The following is a 23,413-nucleotide window of genomic DNA, read 5'->3' as shown; positions in this document are numbered from 1 at the left end:
CCCCCAGAGTGATGCGGACACAGGGACTATATTCTGGTTTCCTTTATGTACTAAGCAATTTTGTCTGATTTACAGATGTTGCTACTTTCCATTCATTGTACTTATTTTGACATATATGCATTCTCAATTTGCAACTTTGCACTCTATATACAGTATAATTGGTTTCTGTCAGACAGACCTATCATTTATGTTGTTAAGCAGTTATTTCTGTATACATACAACAGTCCATCTATCCTAACATGGTGCCACACTCTAATGCTTCTAGATATACAGTATGATACTGATTTATGGAGATTTGATTTTGCATACATAGGACCATTTCTTTAAGAGTCTGTGCAAGTTCCCTTCATATATGTTATTGATATTACAGTGGTGGTTCCCATGAGGAGTTTCTGTGACACACAGGCTTGCAACTATTCAGCTCTGTGTGTTTACTTCTCAATCAAACATTTGTTGTCATTTTTATGTTGTATATTGGAGTAAAAAATGTGTTTCTTGTTGATTCGGGTTGCATACCACATGGAGATGGTCTATTTACTTTTTTTTTATGTACATCTATACTCATAATATTGTACTAATTATATTGTTAGTTAACTAGCTACAAAAGGGCTGATTTATAAAGCTTTTCTGTTGAATTATGTCACCTAACTTATTAACGTACAATTGATTTCTCCTTAAAGAGAGCCTGAGGTGGGCTCAAAAAATAAAAAAAGGCTACCTGATCTACAGGGCTGAGCAGATCAGGTGGTTGCAAAAACCGCCGCTCCTGTGGGCCGCAATGGCCCACTTTCACTTGCATGACCCCTGGGTAACGACGCTGCACTGAGAGACTGTGTTGTCTCTCATAGTGTGCAGGGAGGCGGGGGAGTGGCAGGAGGCACAGCCAGGGGAAGAGAGCTGGGCATTTTAAACAGGGGTTTCCTCTGCCCACTGTTTAACTCCAAGTTAGCAACACATTTTGGCGCTAAACTCGGGGGGGGGGGGGGGGTCGGGCTACAGAGCCATGTCATTAGGCAGAGAACATGGCTCTGTGTCCATCTGCCCCCGGAAGATCCACCTCGGGTTCTCTTTAAATGACTTAACTCGTGGTTTATCTCTCCTTCACTGACTTAACTTAGGGTTTATATCTCCTTACTTGACTTAAAGGATACCCGAAGTGACGTGTGACATTATGAGATAGACATGTGTATGTACAGTGCGGCACAGGAAGGTCACACTGTATTCACTTCCTGTCTGAGTCAGGACTGAGGCAGCCACTTACATACCTGATACTTAACTCTTTCATAAAGAAAAAAAGGAACACAGCATAGTTATTTGTGTGCTAGGAACTGTACATACACATGTCTATCTCATGTCACTTCGGGTATCCTTTAACTCATGTTTTATTCTTTCCTTATCTGATTATCTCATGAATCCTCTATATATATATATTATGCATCAGATCTCCTTACAGTTAGGGTGAAAAATAAGCACTTCAGTAAACACAAAGTAGAGACTACCGATGAGTCAGCAGGTTAGGAGGATGTCCTTCCCCTTTGACTTTTAAGCCTTAATAATAGACCTGGGGGGGAGCTTCACTGTCCATTCGGGAAACTTAGGAGCTTAGCTTACTTTACCCTCACTATAACCACTGATCTAATCTCTGGAACTACTAAAAATGTACAGTCATGGCTAAAAGTTATGGCAGCAACACAACTGTTGTGTTTTGCAACATCTACGGCTTCATCAAGTACTTGAAAATTTTCCATACAGCAGCCCTCATACAAGAAACTCATCTTAATGCTCAAGAAATTCATAAATTCATTAGAAACAGGATAGGCGATAACTACTTCTCACCTTTGATCAGCAAGAAGGGTGGGGTCTAAATCCTAATTAATAAAAATATTTCATTTTAATTTATCCAGTTAATAGGAGACAATAAGGGTAAGTAAATATTTCAGAAAATTTAAATACATTACTTTATTCACACTAACGTATATGTCCTGAACTCAAAATATAAAGCTTTCTTAAACTTATATTTTATTTATTTATTTTATTTATAAAGCGCCAATGAGTTTATACAATTCTCTACCAGCTTAAACAGTCCTCTACCAATAATTTCTGGAGATATGAGCAAGGTCTGAAATGAGAGCCTGGACAGATCCTTGTTCAATATCACAAGGGATTACCTACCTACCTGCCTCAGGGATTTCTGCAACTTGCTGCACCTGATAAACATTTGGCGAGCACTAAACCAGATTACAAAAGCTTACCCTTTTCAGGGGCTCTTAACTATTTTTCAGGATTTAATTATGTCCTACTAGCCACACATTTAGTACCAAATGTAATTCAAGCATACATAGGCGATAGTCTTCATACTGACCATGTGGCCATCCAAATCAAACTGGTAAAATCGTACTCAACAAATCACTTCTGGAAATTCCCAGACCAGTTGTTTTCTTCTGTGAGCTGGCTTAAAAACTCCTGGCTCACTTATCTCAAAGAAAACAAGGACTCAGTATCAAGTCCAGCGATCCTCAGTGATTGTCCAAGCCCATCAAAATATAACATTTCTTCCAATGTCTGGCTTCAATTTAACCAAGTATGCAGCTATCTCAAATCAATACATACTACTGTCTTGAATGAAATATCCAATTCTGACTTGGATATGCCATCATAAAAAACTGCTGAACAAGGTTATTCATCACACTCATTAAATATTAATTACACTGGTCAAGATTAACCAGATTGACCCACTCACTGGCTCAACAAACAAGATGGCCCAAGGTCCTTAAAATTCCAATCACTTCAGATTCTATTTTTGTACACAACAGAGAAAGGCAGCGCTTCTTATGACAACTGCATCAGGATGGCTAGCTGCACAAGTGTGTAGAACAGTGGTCCTCAAACTAAGGCCCGCGGGCTGAATAATAATTTTTTTTTACTGGCCCCCCACTTACAGAACGTATTACTTATAGATACTGTCCACTGCATCTCTAAATCAGTGGCCCGTATATAGAATAGCAGTGCTGGTTCCACTCATCCACAGGAAAGCCAGCGAGCAGTCTTTAGCTGGCTTCCAATCCAATTCCACATCAGGTGACACTGCTGTCCAATTGGATGGCAGATTGTCACCTGAGTATGCTTCAATGTCTGGCGCAAAGAGGTTTTCCAGGTGCCCTGTGAATGAATGGCTTCTGCTGGGAGCGTGTGTGTGTGTGTGTATAATTTGAAGTGAATGCGATTATTGGGGAAAGGGGATAGTTTTGGGGGAGGGGGGCTTTCAAAATATGTATTTTGAACATTGATTGCTGTGTGTGTGTGTGTGGGGGGGGGGGGGGGCTGTTTTTCAGGATGCTGACAAAAGTGGTTAAGAGAATAACTTTTTGGTGGCATAGTATCTTCACATGTTTTGTCGGGGGCATACTATCTTTACATGCTGTATTGGGGGCATATTATCTGCACATGCTGTGTTGGGGGCATACTATCTGCTTTGGTTAAATAGGAGACATAAGGGCTGCACATGTTAACAGGTAATAGCTTACCCTGCCTACGTTCAATGTAATGTTTTCTACATAATTTTATGTATACTCCGGCCCCCCAGCAGTCTGAAGTATGTTGACCTGGCCCTTGACTGAAAAAGTTTGGGGACCCCTGGTGTAGAGCCTACTTATAGACAACGTGCACACCCTTTCATTCAAACCAGATGCAACAAATTACTATTAGAGGATGTTTCCATAATAGTTTGCATGCAAATTACCAAGTACAACAAACATCCTCCAATAATGGCAATTTGTTACATCTGGCTTGAATGAAAGGTGTGCTAGTTGTCTATAAGTAGGCTCTACATTTATGTTTGCAACTAGTACATATGCATGGCTTCTGTTTTAGACTAAAGATGTGTTTTTAGTCAGGGGGGGGGGGGGGGGGGGGGGGGTCAGCACATATCTGTAGGTATCCATTCAGAGGTGGTCTGGTGATGCACTGATTTTTTCCCTTTCTGTATGTTTAAAACTTCAGATTCTATGCTGAAGACTCATACTCAAGTTGGGGAGAGGCTACCATCCAATGCTTAGATGGTGTAGACCTTTAACATTGCTCATCATGCATGGGATTTGATATATCCCAAATACTAAACATTATAGCCTCCTGCCTAAAATGTGGTGCCCACGGACCAAAGCTACGGATTCTGGGACTGCCCTACATTACATGTCTTTTGACTTGTATTCGTTCCATGTATTCGGTCCTGATGAAGTGCTACACATCTATGTCCCGAACTAGTTGTTGACGCTCTTAATCACAGTGTGGTACGGAAGCCTGTAACTTTTCAAATATTGGAATAAAAGTCTGTTTAATACACTGGAAGTGCACTTCTGCTCTGCCTTATTTTTGGGTATTCTGTGTTATTAACCTCCCTGGCGTTCTGATTTCCCACGGCCGCGGGTGTTTTTTTTTTTTTAATCATCTAGCTAGCCTAGCGCTTGCTACATGATACCCCCCTCCCTGCTGAATCCCACCCACCCTTCCGATCGCCGTCGGCGATCATGCCCATCAGGAAATCCCGATCTGAACGAGATTTCCTTCAGGGCTTCCCCGTTGCCATTGGCGACGAACGGAATGACGTTGTGACATCACAGGGAGTCCCGATCCACCCCTCAGCACTGCCTGGCACAGGGCTTCCCCGTTGCCATTGGCGACGAACGGAATGACGTTGTGACGTCACAGGGAGTCCCGATCCACCCCTCAGCGCTGCCTGGCACTGATTGGTCAGGCTGCACAGGGGTCTCGGGGCGGGGGGGGCCCCTGTTACACGTCGGGTAGCGGCGGATCGGCTAGCGGAGAAACACGCAGCTAGCAAAGAGTTAGCTGCGCGTTTCAAAAAAAAATTTCAAATCGGCCCTCAGGGCCTGAGCGGTGCCCTGCGGCGTTAGTGGACGAGCTCAGCTCGTCCAGAACGCTTAGGAGGCTAATACTGTTAAGGGTTAGGCTTAAACACAAATTCCAAGCTTGGCTGCCTGGGCCTTCAATAGTAAAATTCCACCTGTGGTTGATTTGATTCTGATGGCAGCCAGGAGAAACATTATGAAAGACTGGACTAGTAAAACTTAATGACTATAGATAAAATATTTCAATCATTACAAGATTTTTGCGTTTTAGGAGCCCTAAATATCAGCAACTTGTCAAAAACAACTCAAACCAAATTTCAACTCAAACAGGCTAATTTTTTTCCATTGCAAGGGAATTGTGATAGAGACAAGATAGACTCTTAGACTGTCAGTAACTAAGCTATCTTCTCCTTTTTGCCCTATTCTCATTCTACTCTTCATTTCCCCTGCTCTGTCCTGGCACTATTCTTTTTCTCCCTATTTTCGACACTAAGTGTAACAATTCACTTATGGTTCTCGTTTCCCCATTTATTATGGAGCTCTTTTTATGCTGCTAGGCCAGACTTGCTGTCTATATGCATATGTAGGTATATATACACTTCAGAGACACTTTAAATTCATAATAGTCATATGAGGGTAAAATAGGGAAAAAATCATTACTATAAAAAAAAAAAAAAAAAAAGAGAGAGAGAGGGGCATATATGCCTGTATTATTGTCCACTTTTAACAATGGTTCGCTCAGTAGATATGCATACAGAGGTCCAATTATGATGAAGGCTTTAGGACATCCAAGACTGACCAACAAGTGCTAGCACTTTCTCCTCCTAGGGAGTCGTCGGCTACACAATGATTTTGACAACAGTGTAGAGCCTTTTCAGGATTGGCAGCTGGTGTGTGTGAATTAAACTGCAGTAACAGTGAGGTAAACCAATGTTGGACAACAGCCTAATGTCAAGTAGGGCAACAAAAAAGCCACTTGTTTCTGCAGGAAAACAAGGATTGGACAGCAGAAGACACGTGCAATGTTATTTTCTCTGATGAATCCCCCCTCCACCTATTTGGGACATCTGGAAAATTGACTGGAGTAGAATTTGAAATTGTCTGAAGAAGAAAAGGGGATCACTACCATAAGCATCCTGAACAATCACTGAAGCATTCTGGGACAATCTATGTGTGGGGTTGCTTCTCATAATTCTATCCAAGAAAATGGCAATGAAGAATGGAACCAAAACATCCGGCAACTTTTTCTGACAATCCAGGCAAAGCTTGATAATTGGTTTATTTACTAGCGTGATGGAGCACCATCGCCCAATTCAAAATTGATAATAAAGTGGCTCAGAGATCATAACACAAATTGTGGACTACTAAACTTTCCAGGTAACTTGTGGTCAATTCTTAAAAACAAATAGAAACAAAAGCCCAAAAATAGTGATAAGCTCAAAGCACTAACAAGCACCAACATGGCACGATAAGATCATCATCAGTCAGGATTTGGCACAGAAGTTAATAAGAAGCATGCCGGAGAAAATTGCAGAAGTTATGAAGAAAGGTCAACATGATAATTATTCATTCTCTCCATAAATGTGATTTATTTGCCAATAAAAACAATTGAACTTGTAACATTGATATAATTGTTCTTCAGTATATTATAAAAACATAAAAATATATATTAATATTGTTTTGCAAAAAGTTTTTGTTTTGCAAAAAAACACAACATTTGTATCAGTGGGAAAAGATTTTGCCAATACTTTAGAAATACAGTTTTCAGTGTAGATCACATCTATATGTAGACATTAGGAATGGTCAAAAAGATGTAAATTCTTGATTTGATGGAGAATTAAGTAAATGTTACATGCAAGTTTATGCTGCTTTAAAATATACCAATCGCATCCCAACTCAGCTGGATTTCACTGGTCCATTTTCAAGTTGCATATATTTGCATATAAAATCTGCATAACCCTACTTTAACTCAGAATTATTTGCATCTCATTGACCATCCCCAGTAGGCGTGCACTATTAACCAAGCTTGCTTTAGGACGGAACCTATTCCCCACAAGTGCATGCCCCTACAGTAATCAGTATTCTAAAGTCAAAGTCCTTAAATAAATTGTGGCTATGCTGATATCTGTAAAGCACTTTAATATTAACACTTGACACATACATTGCTGAGTAGGTTTATTTTATTGAATAATATTCTGCCTGGCATAGGAAATGCTGCATTTTATAGATCAATTCTGTTTTGTGCAGTCCACAGCAGAGCTTAATTCCAAGAGTTCATCAAGGGTCAGTCTAAACGGGAACAAACTCATCAAGGACTCGAGTGAAACTCTGAAATGAGTGCCCTGTTGTCAGCAGCACTTCAAAAGTTAGACCAAGCTGGTGACTGCAGCATTGTTCAAAATCAGGAGAAATTAAATTTAATTTCACCTTTCCAGCTCAACCTCTGACCAGGCTTTGACTCCATCAGATCAAAATAGAAGCTTAATCATTTCCCTCTCTCTTTCTCCGTCTCTTTTTTCCTCTCTCAGCTGACTTCAAAAGCAGCAGCAGCAGCAGCAGCATGCTTTAGCTAAATTGTCTACTGAAAATGTGTTGCTTGGGTCAATATAAGTATTCACAGCACAGTACATACTGTAATAAATGGGTCACCAGCATGACATGAACACAGAGCCAGCTAAACCTAGTGTTTTAATTCAGCAAGCGTCACAAATAAAACACAAACAAGTTCAACAAAAAGCAGCTAAAGCAAACAAAAAATGCTTCTGAAATGATAATAGTTTTTTGCCATGTCTGTCCTGCGGAGATTACTAGCTATAGACAAGAGCATGTACATTTTAACCACTTCCCTACAACAGGTTTTTTCCACTTCAAGACCAGAGCAATTTTCACATAATACTCCGCCCATTAATTTGCCAATAACTTTATGTCTACTTATCACACCGAAATGACCAATATATTATTTTTTGCGGGACAAACTAGGCTTTCTTTGGGCAGTACTTTTTGCTAAGAATTATTTTATTATGTATGCATTTTACAGGGAAGAAGAAGAAAAAAGTTGCAAAAATTCATAATTTCTCAGCTGTTAGCCATTGTAGTTTAAAAATAAAATGTGCTATTTTAGGTAAAACAGACACATTTTATTTGCCCATTTGTCCTGATTATTACAACGTTTAACCACTTCAGGATTCTGCATACGCATAAGTACGCCCCTGAATCTTGAAGCGGATTCCATGGAATCGGCCGCTTGTATGAGCGGCCGTTCCATGCCAGTTCACGCAGGGTGTCTCCGTGAACACCCTGCGAGCCTCCGATCGCGGCTCGCAGGGTAAAAGTAAACACGCGGGGAAGATCTTCCCCGCTGTTTACATACATACGGCGCTGCTGCGCAGCAGCGCCGTAGAGGAGATCGGCGATCCCCGGCCTCTGATTGCCCGGGGATATCCGGCATCTGATAGGCTGAAGCCTATCTGAGGCGGCGCAGGACGGATTTCCGTCCTGCGCAGCCCATAAGGAAGAGGGGAGGGAGGGAAGGAGGCAGAGGGAGGAATAGCGCTGCGGAGGGGGGCTTTGAGGAGCCCTCGCTAGGCACAGCAGCGCGGCGGCGATCAGACCCCCCCAGCAGGACATCTGAAGAGCCCCCGCAGCACAGATCATCCAAACCACCCGAAACCTGAAGTGGTTAAATTGCGTCCCTAGTACAATGTATGGCGATAATATTTTATTTGGAAACAAAGGTGTATTTTTTCAGTTTCGTTTTTTTTTTTTTCAATACTATAAAAATAATTTTAAGCTTTTATTTACAAAAGCAACATTTATATACCCACATAACATACATATTTAAGAAGTCCCTAACTTAACTATTTATGTAGGATTTTTTTTAATGTTGTAATTTTTTTTTACAAGTTTTATTTTGGTAACTATGGGTTAGGGGTGGGAGGGGTTAAACAATAGTACATATTTAATAAATGCTTGAATGTAAAAGTGTCTTATGTTACACTGGGGTGTATTTGGTTTTATTTTACTTTTTGGCCACAAGATTGCACTACACTTAGTTCATTGTCTGCTGTTTACAGCAGATAGGAACAAACTATTTGTAACTGTTTCCTTGGGGTAATGAATGAGAGATGCTCTCTCTCCCATTCATAACGGCACAGTGATCAGGCCGAGAATGAGTTGATTCTCATGCCCTGATCACAGAAGAACGGTGATGCGGTGGAAACGGCGCTGGGATCGCGATTGGCAGCGGTAAGTACACAGTGCGTATATATACGCCCCTGATCTGCTAGTGGTAAACACAGGGGCGTATATATACCGTATTTTTCGGACTATAAGACGCACTTTTTCTCCCTCAAAAGTGGGGAGAAAAAGTCCCTGCGTCTTATAGTCCGAAGGTAGCAAAAAAAGAAGTACAAATATTGCAAAAAAACAAAAACCGTTTCTCACTATTTCCGTCTGTGATGCTCTGGGTGTGTGGTTTGCTCCATGCCGCCAGTCTGCCTCATTGCCCGTCATGAGGGGGCGTAAACAAGGAAGTACTGAGGCATCGGTAGTCATAACTACCGCTACGATCTCCCGTCTAATGCCGCGCTGCCGCCGCCGTGCTGGATACAGGATAACAGCCGCTGCCTTCAATTAGCACTGGGTCGCTATTCATCTGGCTTCCCCGCCGCCGTGCAGGAACTTAGAAGATTACAGCCGCTGCCTTCAATTAGCCTTGGATCGCTCCTCATCTGGCCCCCCCGCCGCCGTGCAGGAACTTAGAAGATTACAGCCGCTGCAATTAGCCCTGAATCGCTGCTCTTCTGCACCCCAAAGCCCCCCACCGCCAGCCACAATACCTGGAAGAGGACAGCCGCTGCAGCTCCTGCTGAGATGCCTGACTTGTGACAACACTCCTCTGCCACGTCAATCATCACAGCTGACATCAAAGGACAGGACAACTCAGGGACAACTAGATAGGTGAGATCATCTATGTTGAAGTGTTTAGTTATTGTAACTGGTGGGGAGGCAGGGGTTAGTTTAATGTAGGGTGTAGTGTTACTGGTGGGTCAGCAGGGGTGGGTTAGCGTGGTGTAGTAACTGGTGGGGGAATCAGGGACTAGTGTAAGGCAATGTAGTGTAGTGCAAGGTTATTGGTGGGGCAATAGGCTTTAGTGTAGGGTACTTAGTCTAGCTGGTGGGGCAGCAGGGGCTAGTGTAGCTGGGCACTGAAGCTTAGTTATTGTGTAGCTGGTGCAGACAGCTTGGGGGGGGGGAAAGGCCTACAAGACACCCCTGCACCATGGATGCACCCAGGTTTAATATATTTTTTTTCTTGGTTTTTGTCCTCTAAACCTGGGTGCGTCTTATAGTCCGGAGCGTCTTATAGTCCGAAAAATACGGTATGTAGCAGGAATCTGGAACTGGTTAAATAAGACTAAGCACACCGTTATAAGTAAACGTGCATAAGCCTCAGGGAATAGCTGGTGGAGAGTAGTACAGTCACTCTGACTGACTCTAGAGGATGTATCACCAACTTTCCTATGACTGGGACTGGGGAGAAAATCATGGATAGATTAACCACTTCACCCCAAGGCGGTTTTTACCCTAACGGACAAGAGCGATTTTCACCTTTCATTGCTCATCCCTTTAATTTGCCAATAGCTTAATCACTACTAATCACAATGAAATGATCTATATCTTGTTTTTTTCACCTCAAATTGGACTTTTTGGGGTTGACATTTGTTTTCAGTAATTACTTTATTTTCTATGCATTTTAAAGGGAAATACAATGAAAAAATACACTAATTCTCCAATGTCATCCCCTATGGTTTTAATATAAACACTGCTACTGTACATAAAACCCACACATTTTATCTGCCCATTTGTCCTGGTTATCACAAGATTTTAATTATGTCCCTATTACAAAGTATGGTGTCAATATATCATTTGGAAATAAAGGTGTATTTTTTTTCACAATTTTCACATGCACGTGCACCCGCGGGAGTGTGCACACGCGGGAGTGTGCACACGAACACATGCACAGCAGCAGCAGCACTGTCTGACTTTAAGAGGCTCTAGCAGGACGTTTTTAAAAGTCAGCACGTCATTAAGTGGTTAAAGGGACACTTAAGTCGCTGTAAAAAAAATGAGTTTTACTCACCTGGGGCTTCCAGCAGCCCCCTGCAGCTGTATCGTGCCCACGCCGACTCCATCAGATGCTCCTGGCCCTGCCGACAGCCATTTACGGTTTCGGCGACAGGAGTCGACAGGCCGGGGGAACGCGAGTGATTCTTCGCATTCCCGACCACAATAGCGCCCTCTATGCTGCTATGCGAAGAATCACTCGTGATCCCGGCCTGTCGGCTCCTGTCGCCGAAACCGTAAATGGCTGTCGGCAGGGCCAGGAGCATCTGATGGAGTTGGCGTGGGCACGATAAAGCTGCCGGGGGCTGCTGGAAGCCCCAGGGGAGTAAAACTCATTTTTTACAGTGACTTAAGTGACCCTTTAAAGCTTTAAAAAAAAAAATGGTAACCGCCAAGACCAATTCATCTAGGCGCTTAAAACAGTGTTTTGAAACTCACACCCATTCTCTCCTAAAAAATGTCATAAAGCAAAAAAAGAGAAACAAAACAAAATAAGCAGATGGCCATTTGGTAGAGGCTCCTTTTAGGACCTCTATGTTCAGTAAGCACCAAAGCCATCATTTCAACATATATTGAAAAATTTTATTTTATCTATGGGTTTAGAGATCTATATGATAAACTCTTACCTGAGCAAAGGGTGAAAAATTATTGTGATGTTTCTGGCTCCCGGTTTGCAAACAAATCTTGCTCCTCCACCAATTAAGTTATCATCATGACCACCTTTGCAAAAAAAAAAAAAAAAAGGTAAGGTAAGTTCAGAGAGTCATCAAGAAATGTTTTTATTACTACAGAACACTTTCTTACATGTGGGTACTTTAAAAATTCATATAATGGCATTTTTATAAGAATAACACTGATAGGCAGACTAGAACTTAATCATAAAGCCTAGCAACAGTAAGATGGGAAGAAAAAAACAAAACCATACCAGCACCAAAATCATGTGCATGTGTTTGTGCGTGCGGGCGTGCGTGTGTATGGCAGTGTGTGTGTGCGCAATGCTTAAGTGTATGCACACAGGCCGAAGCCATAACAGATTCTAACCTAAGGTATCAAATAAGAAATGCAATTGATATTCAAAATCTGTGCAGACCCTGCTGTTTCCCCAAACCTTTCCCATAATGGCGGTTTTAACCGGAGGTAATGTAAGACAGGCTATTCTTTTCTTTACAAATGGGGTTTGCCACGGCGCTCTGGACTTAAGTGGAGCAGCTTTGTGTTTGCAATTGAGAGCCAGGGCTTAAAGGGACTCAGAGCACCTCTCATGGGCATGCCTTTAAGCCAGACGACTTCCAACAAAGTCGTGCTATGACTCCTCTGGAGAAGCCTCTTGCAATGGCCATACGTGTCACTTCCTCTTCCTGATTCATTCAGTATGTACTTCTCTAATAGAGAAGACATGGGTGACCTGGAAGTTATAACATAGCCAAGATGGCATCAAATGAAAGAGGAGAGTACAAGCTACAGAAAGGTATGCATCTTTAACCTCCTGAGCGGTATGGACGAGCTCAGCTCGTCCATCACCGCCGGAGGCTGCCGCTCAGGCCCTGCTGGGCCGATTTTCTTTAAATAAAAAGCAGCACACGCAGCCGGCACTTTGCCAGCCGCGTGTGCTGCATGATCGCCGCCGCTCTGCGGCGATCCGCCGCGAGCAGCGGCGAAAGAGGGTCCCCCCAGCCGCCCGAGCCCTGCGCAGCCGGACCAATCAGTTCCGGCCAGCGCTAAGGGCTGGATCGGAGGCGGCTGACGTCAGGACGTCGGCTGACGTCCATGACGTCACTCCGCTCGTCGCCATGGCGACGAGGAAAGCCAAACAAGGAAGGCTGCTCATTGCGGCCTTCCTTGTTTATTCTGGGCGCCGGAGGCGATCGGAAGAACGCCTCCGGAGCGCCCTCTAGTGGGCTTTCATGCAGCCAACTTTCAGTTGGCTGCATGAAATAGTTTTTTTTTTATTAAAAAAAAACCCTCCCGCAGCCTCCCTGGCGATCTCAATAGAACGCCGGGGAGGTTAAGTACTTTGCAGTACTGGTTGGAGTCTTAAAGTCATACCCATGAGAGGTGCTTGGAATCCCTTTAACAAGAATGTCCATTTCCCAGGGAATGGGTGGTTTTCAGGACGCACAACACAACGGTCATGGTGTGAAAGTACCCTAAAACTAATAAGACTCCTGAAAGACCTTTTCTGTTCCCAAGACCAGCCCACAATTCAGTTATTTACCCCACTGTCTATTTGCCACAGACATTCCAGCCAAACCATACCCGTAAAACAAAACTATTAACGGAAAGTTAAACTCTGTATATGAGAGCCTGAAAATGCCATCAAAGTGCACAACTAATTACATATGTAGAAACACAAGTGCTGCATGTCATCTTAGTTTAGGCTAAAATCAGTGCAAATTTGGGACTATTAAATTATGGTATTGATAAATGGCACTTTAAGCTGTCTCCTAAACCAATTAATGCCTTGGTTAGCAAAACTGTGCTGCTATCTCATAAACTTCCCAGAGATCTTCATGACAGCTGGTGGAAAAATAAAGCCTTGCTATCTGGTTTAATTGGTGTGTAAATGTTTAATCTGGTTCATAATGTGTAGGTTGGAAACACTAAAGAAATATCCCTAAGGACAGCGAGACAGTTCTTATCCGAGGGCTCTATTTTCATGTGTTAGACAAATTAAGCTGAGCAAAGATGGATGTGAAGTGCTGTAACAAAGACAAAATGCTGAATATTCTGCTGCCAGGAAAGTGTCTGCGGTATTTTTAAAGGGAAAAGGCACAATAATGACTTCAGGCTATGTCAATGCGTCGCTAAGCTATAGCTCTCACTAGCTTCCATTTTGTTCTCAAAGTGAGCTGATGCCTCTAGTGGATTTGCCAGAGGCTACAATGAGCTCTGAACATGTATATTTAGTTCCAGACACTTATAAGCATCTTAGCAGTTGGTCACATGTCCATCAACGTGATTATGTCAATACTGTTAAAAGAACAAATCACTGCTGAAATGCTAACAGCATAATTCAACTTCTGCTGAGATCTATTTAACATGCTGCATCGTGCGCAAATAAAAATCTGTGTTTGCAGAAAGGATAAATAATGTGAAGGTAATCAGGTTTGTACACTGGGCAGCAATACCTAAAGCAATATAAAAGCAGAGATCCGTTAGACCTAATATTCAAGTGGATTTGAGGAACAGGAGAGGTGCAGTTCTGTAATGCAACATGGCCAAATGTCCCCTTATTACATTATTAAAGCCATTATTAAAGCAGAAAATGGTTCTGCAGTTCTACTTGCAAAGAAAAAAAAATCAACTGTTTGCAAACATAAAATCTCACTTGTGCCCAAATTCCATACAATTCTAGTCTCCCACGCAAGCTATTAAAATGCATGGATAGTGGCACCAACTAATGTGGGGTTCAACCAATCCTGGGGGGGGGGGTGTCAAGAGTTAATTTGTTACCTGCATGACTTTAATTCACTATAGAGGTGATCACTCCAATCCCCCTCTCCCTCACCTGGGTTGCCGCAGCCCACTTCCATCTTGGCAGCAGCAGCATAATAGATGGATACAGAGATGTGAGCAAGTAATGGAAACACAGGTTGGAGTCGCCAAAGTGCTTCGGAAGACTTCAGAAAAATGGCTGTGACTGCATAAACAAGGGGGGGGGGGGAAGTGAAGCCCCACTTGTGTAATGAATTACAGATGAGCAGGTAAGTCATTAACCCTGAGGAAGACCCCCAGTCTCCCCCGAATATGGCAGCAATAAGACGGTGTCTGATAGGACAGGCTGTCTTTTATACTGGAAGTACTCTGGAATATTCCATTACATGTTCAGTAGCCAATTTATAACATTCTTCATTACTTTAAACATTTAACTAGGTGAGAGTTAAGTACAGGTTATGGAAGAGGTTAGAGTTAGGCTTTATGAAAATTGAACACATCAGTAACTGACAGGAACTCACTATCACACAATCCACTTTTCAGCCCAGTAAATGGTGCTGAAATGAAAACTGACAGAAAATTACCCATGCAATGCCTTTTCAAAAACAGTAATTCAAAACACAAGTGGTGTAGCATCACACTATGCTAAACCAGCCAGAGCAGAAAGCTTACTCAATGCGCAGCATGTGCTATGGCAGTCAACTGTGTGTGGTGTGGAGTCATTCCATATTCTTGTTACATGTAGAAAATGTCTAATACCATACAGTATGTAGAATGAACCATCCATCCACTCAGACTGCCCTTAGCCAAGTAACATTGAGAAAGTGTCATGGAAGAAATGCACACATTTTCAATGTTTCCAGATGTTTTGCCCGTGTAATTACGCAGATATTTACACAGTGCACAGAGATGAGGTTTTTTTTGCCTAGGAGAGGAGAACAGGCATAGACAAAATGAGAACCCTTTTAGATTTTCCAGCTCCTGCCCTGGTCTCTAGCTCTGTAATACAAGAGAGGGACTCAAAGCTTTTTTACAAGTGAAAATATGGTCTATTTGCCTTTATTTGGAAATTATATTTGACTGACAAAAACTTTAACATGACCACAGTGAGTGTTCCACCCTGCTTTGTATTTGTGTACTTATATAGGTCACCTTAAAGTACACCTGAACTGAGAGGGCTATGAAGGCTGCCATTCTTATTTCCTTTTAAACAATAGCAGTTGCCCGGCATTCCTACTGATCTCTTTGGCTGCAGTGGTGTTTGAATTGCACACCTGAAACATGCATGCAGTTAATCTTGCCAGAGTTTTGTTAGGAACATCTGATCAGCATGCTTGTTCAAGGTCTACAGCAAAGTGTACTGGAGCTAGAGGCTCAACCGGACTTCCAGGCAATATGCAATTATATATTATTTTAACTAAGTATATTATATGTCAGCCTCCACGTCCCTCCCAATTCAGGTTTGCTTTAAGCCCTCAGCTGTCTCTCTAAGGCAAGGTAAAGAACACACAACAATTCTGCAGTGATGCACCTTGCCGTTACTGAAGAGGTCACCTCCTGTGATACATTTCCAAATTTAAATCAGGGTGAGGAAAGATTTTACAATGGAAAAACACAGACTAAATAATTGATAATTATAATTGTAAAAGGAATAAGCAATTTTATTACTTACCTTATTTTTACTTCTGTTCCACTTCCTGAAGGGGGGAAAAGTGCCCAAATAGAGCTTACCTAAGTAGAGGAAAGGGCTCATGCCTGAGCACTAGCATCAAGCCAAATGGGCTTGGCTTTTCCTGCCAGCCCTGAGCAGCAGCTCCATGCTACTGCAAAAGCACCAGCTGTCCTACCCCTGCCCAGTGCATCTGCACCCGTTCTTTTATGGCAGCTTACCCGCAAGCTTCGGGGGTCCCAGCGCTGGAACGGCAAGGTGGAGGGAGACTGGGAATGCCTCTAAAGGATCCAGAGGCTTTCCTCTACCGAGCTAAGTATCTACTTTTTTGCTTTTAGTATCTCACAAATTTTCTTTAAAGAGACTCTGAAGCCTCTTAAAAATCCTTTATTTATTAAACAATCTTGTTTAATACATTAGCCCTACCTAAACAGCCGCATTCCCGTGGCTGTAAACTATCTAAAACCCCCCTAACTCGCCCTCCGTCTCCCCTGCAAAATCCACGGCTTTCTTAGTCGTGGATTTTGCTGCCCTCTACTCTTCCGTGTGAGGCAAGGCTATGAGCTGCAGCCCTGCCTCACACGCGTCTGTCAGCTGTGGATCCCCGCCTCTCCCCCGCCCCTCTCAGCGAAGGAAGACTGAGAGGGGCGGGAGAGAGGCGGAGATCCGCCGCTGACAGACGCGTGTGAGGCAGGGCTGCGGCTCATAGCCCTGCCTCACACAGAAGCTCTGCACAGATCGCCCCCGGGGAGTTAGGGGGGGTTTAGATAGTTTACAGCTGCGGGAATGCGGCGATTTAGGTAGGACTAATGTATTAAACAGGATTGTTTAAAAAAAAAAAAAAAAGGATTTTTAAGAGGCTTCAGAGTCTCTTTAAATATTTCATGTGAAGTCTATGGTTGATCTGAGATCATTTCCAGAATCTGTAATCATCAGAACTTACAGCTACAGAAAGAATGACAGGGCACAGAAAATGAAACCTGTGTTTTGGCAACTAAGTCAAGACAAGGAAAATATATATATATATAAAAAAAATAATAATAATATCTGAACTCTGCTAAATGAGATAACTAATGGTTCACATGAAAAAGACCAATTAACTCTTAGCATGTTAAGTAAAGATTATTATGTAGCACTGCTAGACCTTGTTTCTTTAAGATCAACATAGAAAAACACAAGCTATATCCCAAGTGAAGCGAAAGGAGATAAGTTATGAGACACAATTTACAGAATTGATTGTATGCATGAGACAGGAAAAAAATGACACCAGCCCAAATATTAGTATATTGACTGCTTGTCGGCTGGAATCCATTGCCCCTAAGTAATTATTGTGGCTGAAGCTCACACAGTTATTAAGCGTCTTCAGACTTTGCGCACATTCCAGCTGAATAATTTAAATGTAAATGAGGACTGAAATGCTCAAACAAAATCTGTACTTTGCTCCTAAGGTGAAGGCAATTTTCAATTTTGCTCCCTGCATCAAGGAAAATTAATATTTTGGAAGGATACATATTTGAATTGCCGTGCTCTAAAAAGAACAAAATATAAAATTAAAGAGCACATTTAAGAGAACGCACACTTTTCATTACATCTCAGGTATAATTCCCAGTAATTTTGATGTGAAATGGCTTTATTGTTCAATGTTCCCTGATATAAATTATAAACACATGCTTGGAAATATAGTTTTAAACACTCTATTCCAAATGAAATACATGATTTATATTTTAAAGTATCAACTGTACATCAAGTCAGAAGAAAAATTCAAATCTCGTATCACAAAACCATGTCCACAGCCTCTGGCATGCAAAGGTTTTGAATAGATGGTCTCTACATGGTGACAGCCAAGTGTGCTGTGTGTCTAAAACCACAATCAAGAAATCCCAGTTCCCGCTAGAACTGATGTAAGAATCTTTACAAATGCAAATGTATTATCTGGAAGTAAAATGCATACAGCCATCTCTAAACTGATATTCAGAAAGTCTAGTCTCACACCACATAAACACACAACAACACAATGCATGCTAAAAAAAAAAAAAAAAAAAAAAAACAAGGATCCTTTTCAAGTCTGCAAAAATATTCTTGGCCCAATACACTAGGCAAGGATTTTCATAGACAGTGGCAGGGTACCAAATCGATCCTCACCACACTGCCAAGATAAAAGAATGTCAACCACAGTAACTTTAAAGGTACAAATTTCCAGACATGCGTGGTAGGTACCCTCAGCAAGTTCTATCAAACCTCTCCACAGTGCTCTCTTCAGTTATTTTAGGCCATATTTGGCAACATTAGAAACTAGAAAAAATGTTTGGATTAATAAGGGAGTTAAGCAAAAAAGGAACAGAAGATAATCATACACCGGTCCCTACAGAAATTCTATTAACTTGCCTCATACTTGTAAAGTCTCCAAAACAAGTACGAGAGGCATGGACTGAGTATCTACAGAGTTTTCACAACCTGTAAAATTGAACCTGGAAGACACAGACAGAAACACAAACCCAGCACTGTGACCAAGAAACCTTGAAGGACAAGGCACACTTCTTAGTGCGCTAGTTTTAACATACAGAAACCAGGGATAACAGTTTCAAGAAACTGCTAAACTTCCCACCAACTTTTAGACTTGCAGGTAATTCCTGCGTTGCGTAATCCTATTTTACCACAAGGGGCCACAAGAGCAATAAATGTCTATTGAGACTTTCCTTTTTACTGTGGTGCACCAGAAGTGTCCGAAATAACGCAAGGGCAGCAGCGCATTACAGCAAGCACCGCACTTAACACATGCGAGTGAAGTACGTCACTTAACGGGGGGGGCCTTGCCTTGTGGTGGGCAGGAGCATCTCATCACACCGCTACACAAACTAACGTGTAAAACTTGCCTCAAGGAAGAGAGGAAACTTAACATTCTTATGGGAGAAGAGGGATCCACAGTAAAAACTGCTTCACAATATATCACAGCATCCCATAGACAGAGAGGAGCATAAAAGAACTCCAATCTGATAATGTCCACAATTTGCTACTTTATCCCTTTCTAACACTCTAGAACTGAGCCCTTTTCATATCCCTACATTTTTCTTTTCCTTTGGTAATGTCAGTATGCATGTCAGGAGAGAGAGAGAGAGACTGGTTAATGAAGCTAAACAAAGCTGAAGGGCCAATTTATTGAATCCCTTCAGCTTTGGAGAAGAGAGGGGAAGAGAATATAAATGAGTGTCAGACTGGTAAGGAACTAAACACTTTGGTCTTCCAGCATAAAGCCTCATCTACACGGTACAATTTTCCATCAGATAGACGGATCTATTACATAGATATTGCATCGTGCGTAGATGTCCAAATTGTTTCCGATAAATTTTTTTGATAGATTTTGCTTTGATAAGTACCCAAAATCTATTGCAAAATCTAACGCAATCCGATTGGACCATTGGAAATTACCTAATAGATCTGTCGAATAGATCCAATCTGACGGAAAATTGTGCCGTGTAGGTGAGGCTTAAAGGATACCCGAAGTGACATGTGGCATGATGAGATAGGCATGTGTATGTACAGTGCCTAGCACACAAATAACTAGGCTGTGTTCCTTTTTTTCTTTCTCTGTCTGAATGAGTTAAATATCAGGTATGTAAGTGGCTGACTCAGTCCTGACTCAGACAGGAAGTGACTACAGTGTGATTCTCATTGATAAGAAATGCCAACTATAAAACACTTTCCTAGCAGAAAATGGCTTCTGAGAGCAAGAAAGATAAAAAGGGGACTTTCTTATCAGTGAGGGTCACACTGTAGTCACTTCCTGTGTGAGTCAGGACTGAGTCAGTCACTTACATATCTGATATTTTACTCTTTCAGAAAGAGAAAGAAAAAAGGAACACAGCATAGTTATTTGTGTGCTAGGCACTGTACATATCCATGTCTATCTCATCATGTCACATGTCACTTCGGGTATCCTTTAACAGTCCCAGATCCAATCCTACTCCGGACACAAGCTGCATGGAGCAGTATGTATGTGTCTCCATCATTTATTGCAGTTTGTGAAATTTTGGAGAAGCCAAAACCAAAAGTTTTATTGATATATGAAAAGAGTTACGGCCCACAAAAGCAGGTGGCTTTGGCTCCAATGATAAGTTTGGGTGTCTGGGTATTTTTATGTTGTACAAGGTTTTTGCATGCACTAAGAACAAATGCCCATCGCAAAGACCTTGGCACTTTCATGTAAAATTGGATACAGAAGGATTGGGTGTGCTATGCTGACACAGAAACAAAATTATGGTGAATACTAGTTTGGGACAGGCATAAATTAGAAGGTGTAGGAAAAAGGTGTGGGAGGTGGATTATACAGTATGTAAAGATACTTGAGGAAAATAATCAATTTGAGCAGACTTTCCTATTTGTATGTCTTACTCATGTGGCCAGGCTTTTGTCTGCCTGCTCTTTCTTAGCTCTGTTTCACTGCTGTCCCTCTGCATTGCATAAATGAACAGTTGAAAAGTTTACTGGGCCATCAGAAATGTATATAACATATCAGCATTGATTGATGACTGTAACGGATTGCCATTAAATATCTTTTAACTTAAGAAACAATAGCAACAGAACACAATTCAATGCTAAAGATAATCAGAATTCAGCTGCATCAGTTTGTCCCATTGGTTAAAAAGTATGCACAATGCAGAAAGAAAACTTTACTGTTCCCTTCCCACCTCTACTGCTTGGCTGGATTTATTGCAATAGCAAATTGAAAAGGGTAGATCCTCACTTCTTGAGGATTCTTGTGTGCGTACGCAGCATTCAGTAATCACTTTCATTGTAGTAACAGCTTTTTTTTTTCTTAGGGAAAACAGAGATTAAGTTTTGCTATATTACTCACACACAAAACACAAGGTTTCATAAACCATGCCATACAAAACTTAAAGCATTGTTTCATACTGACAAATCATGCAGCTTTGCACAAGTGTTCTCATTAAACACCAGTCTGTGTATTGCTGTTCAAAGATGCTCACCAAACCATCAAAGACATTGTACCTTTGATGCTAGTACAGAATATGCAGCCACGACTGAGGCTATGACCCTCTGTGGAAAAAATCTTGATCTCAAAAGCTTCTAATGGCTGATGCTTTGATTACAGTTCAGAAGAATTGAATTGTGTTGCTCATCCGTGTCACCGTACATCACTTCTGAGAACAACTATGTGTTCTCCAGTTTAAAAAACTAGTTTGTCTGATCTCAGATGTGAGGAGGCGAAAGATCAGAAAAACACACTGGACAGAACAGAGTGCACAGAGTACACATATAATAAGACTATGGTCACACATAGCTATTTATATATGCCTGAAAAACAGCACAACTCAAACCAAATCACCCAGGAGTAGCTATCACAAGCAGATAGATAGATAGATAGATAGATAGATAGATAGATAGATAGATAGATAGATAGATAGATAGATACTGTAGATAGAGTTAGGTTTTGCAGAATGTTGATAATGTGTGTAGTCAGTATGCAATTATGTACTGGACGCTCAGGAAACCAATCTAATGCTGGATAGACACCATGCGTTTCCGCGTCCGTCGATACGCGTCGATTCAATTATTTCCGAGCATTTCCGAACGAATTTCGATGATTTTTAGGTCGATTGCCATGTAAAGTATGGCAAATCGACCTAACGATCCATCGAAGCTTGAATCGGACATGTCGGAAATAATTGTTTCGATGCGTATCGACGGACGCATCGAACGCAGAAACGCATAAGAGCTACTGGATAGTATTGCTTGACATCTTATGAACAGATTCCTCAAGAACCAAATGAGAAGGCATGGCCATATCAAGTCACCACAACAACCATTAAAGCTTTAGCTCAGTTATCGTGGGAAAAAACAAAAAAGGATATTTAAGGATCACTAGCGCTACATACAGGTTACATTTTTTCACTCGAGAATATCATTTGTGAAACAGTTATATTGTGTAGCATGTCCTGCTCATTCACTCGCCTCTCCACAGAGCTGAATGTTCTGCTCAACACAATGGCCAGCACATTTGTACATTGATCAAGGGTAGTCACCTGAAATGATCATGAAAGATCGTTTTGAGTGATACTTGTCCTGCATGTGCATTTGCAAATTTTTTTTACAAGCAAAAAGCGCACTGTGTTATGCCCATGCTGTATTACAGGCTGTTTTATTATAATGCCTAATATATTAAAAAATGTTTAATATTGCATGAAGACCTTAAAGAGAACCAGAGATGAAGCAACCTCATGTATTTTACCTTATAAATCAGTGGGAACATGACAGTAAACACCTAATCTGCTCTTTGTTACATTGTTCTCTGTTTAATTTGCCTGTTATCACCTCTAAGATAAGAATCCCGACTAAGCAGTCGGTCTGGCTTTGCTACAGAATAATTATAGCTGAGACTGTGTTCTTTGCTGTCTTCAAGTCCAAGCCTGCCCCCTGCTGGCTTTGCTCAGGAATCATTATAGCTGAGTCATTATAGCAAAGCCAGAATCAATGCTCAGTCCGGGATTCTTATCTCAGCTAGATAACAGACACTTTTAGCAGTGAGGATGGAACAGAGAGCATGGTAAATGTTTTCTCTAATGTTCCCACTGATTTCTATGGTAAAATACACAAGGGTGCTTCGTCTCTGGTTCACTTTAAAGTTGATCCAAAATCTTGCACAGTACACAATAAAAAAAAGTTTCCAGAATTGCTAAGAAATTCACTGCTGCATGTTCTGTGTGTGTTTAGGGAGATCAGCTGTTATCAGCAAGTTTAAATCAGGGCTGTGAGCTGTGCCTGAGCTGTACTGCAGCTCTGTCTCTGTGATAAAAAAAATGAAGCTTAGCCCTTTCTTTGTTCCCAAAAATGTTCAGAAAGTTAAAACTTAAGGGTATTTTTAGGGATTGCTATAAATTTAATGAAGATCCCCCCCCCCCCCCCCCCCAAAAAAAAGTTATCATGCAGTGGCTTATCTTTAAAAACAGACAGGAAGATCTGAGTTTAGTTCCAATACTAGTACTATGTGTAGTGTGTTAACCTAATAGTTGTTGTTGGGTCAAAACACAACATTTTTGGTTTCATGACAAAAGTTACTGAAGGTAATAGCTGTAATGACTAGCTACTATGTAAATCAAAAGAAACTTGCAAGGCACAAGGCAACTTAGCATTAAATGTACTTTTTGGATTTATTCCTCATTTCATTTAGTCTTTCTAATTTCTTGAAAGAAACACGTGTGTGTGTGTGTGTGTGTGTGTGTGTGCGTGCGTGCGTGCGTGCGTGCGTGCGTGCGTGCGTAAAAATCCCATATACCACTGGAGCTACCTATTTACACTTCCC

At 41.5% G+C, this 23,413-nt stretch overlaps 1 protein-coding gene across 2 annotated transcripts in view; it reads right to left on the bottom strand.

Moving 5' to 3' along the window:
• The window catches only part of EXOC4 (exocyst complex component 4), a 552,305-nt gene that overhangs the window by 322,769 nt on the left and 206,123 nt on the right, over positions 1-23,413 (bottom strand). For both annotated transcript variants that reach the window (XM_068276025.1, XM_068276024.1), the window contains exon 10: positions 11,618-11,711. In XM_068276025.1, the coding sequence (XP_068132126.1) occupies positions 11,618-11,711 (94 nt within the window). The remainder of the gene's footprint in view (positions 1-11,617; positions 11,712-23,413) is intronic.

This window comes from Hyperolius riggenbachi, chromosome 3 (assembly GCF_040937935.1).
Source record: "Hyperolius riggenbachi isolate aHypRig1 chromosome 3, aHypRig1.pri, whole genome shotgun sequence".
NCBI classification, from domain to species: Eukaryota; Metazoa; Chordata; class Amphibia; order Anura; family Hyperoliidae; genus Hyperolius; species Hyperolius riggenbachi.
Note: the sequence above shows the minus strand (reverse complement) of the source record. Positions and strands in the feature narration are given on the sequence as shown.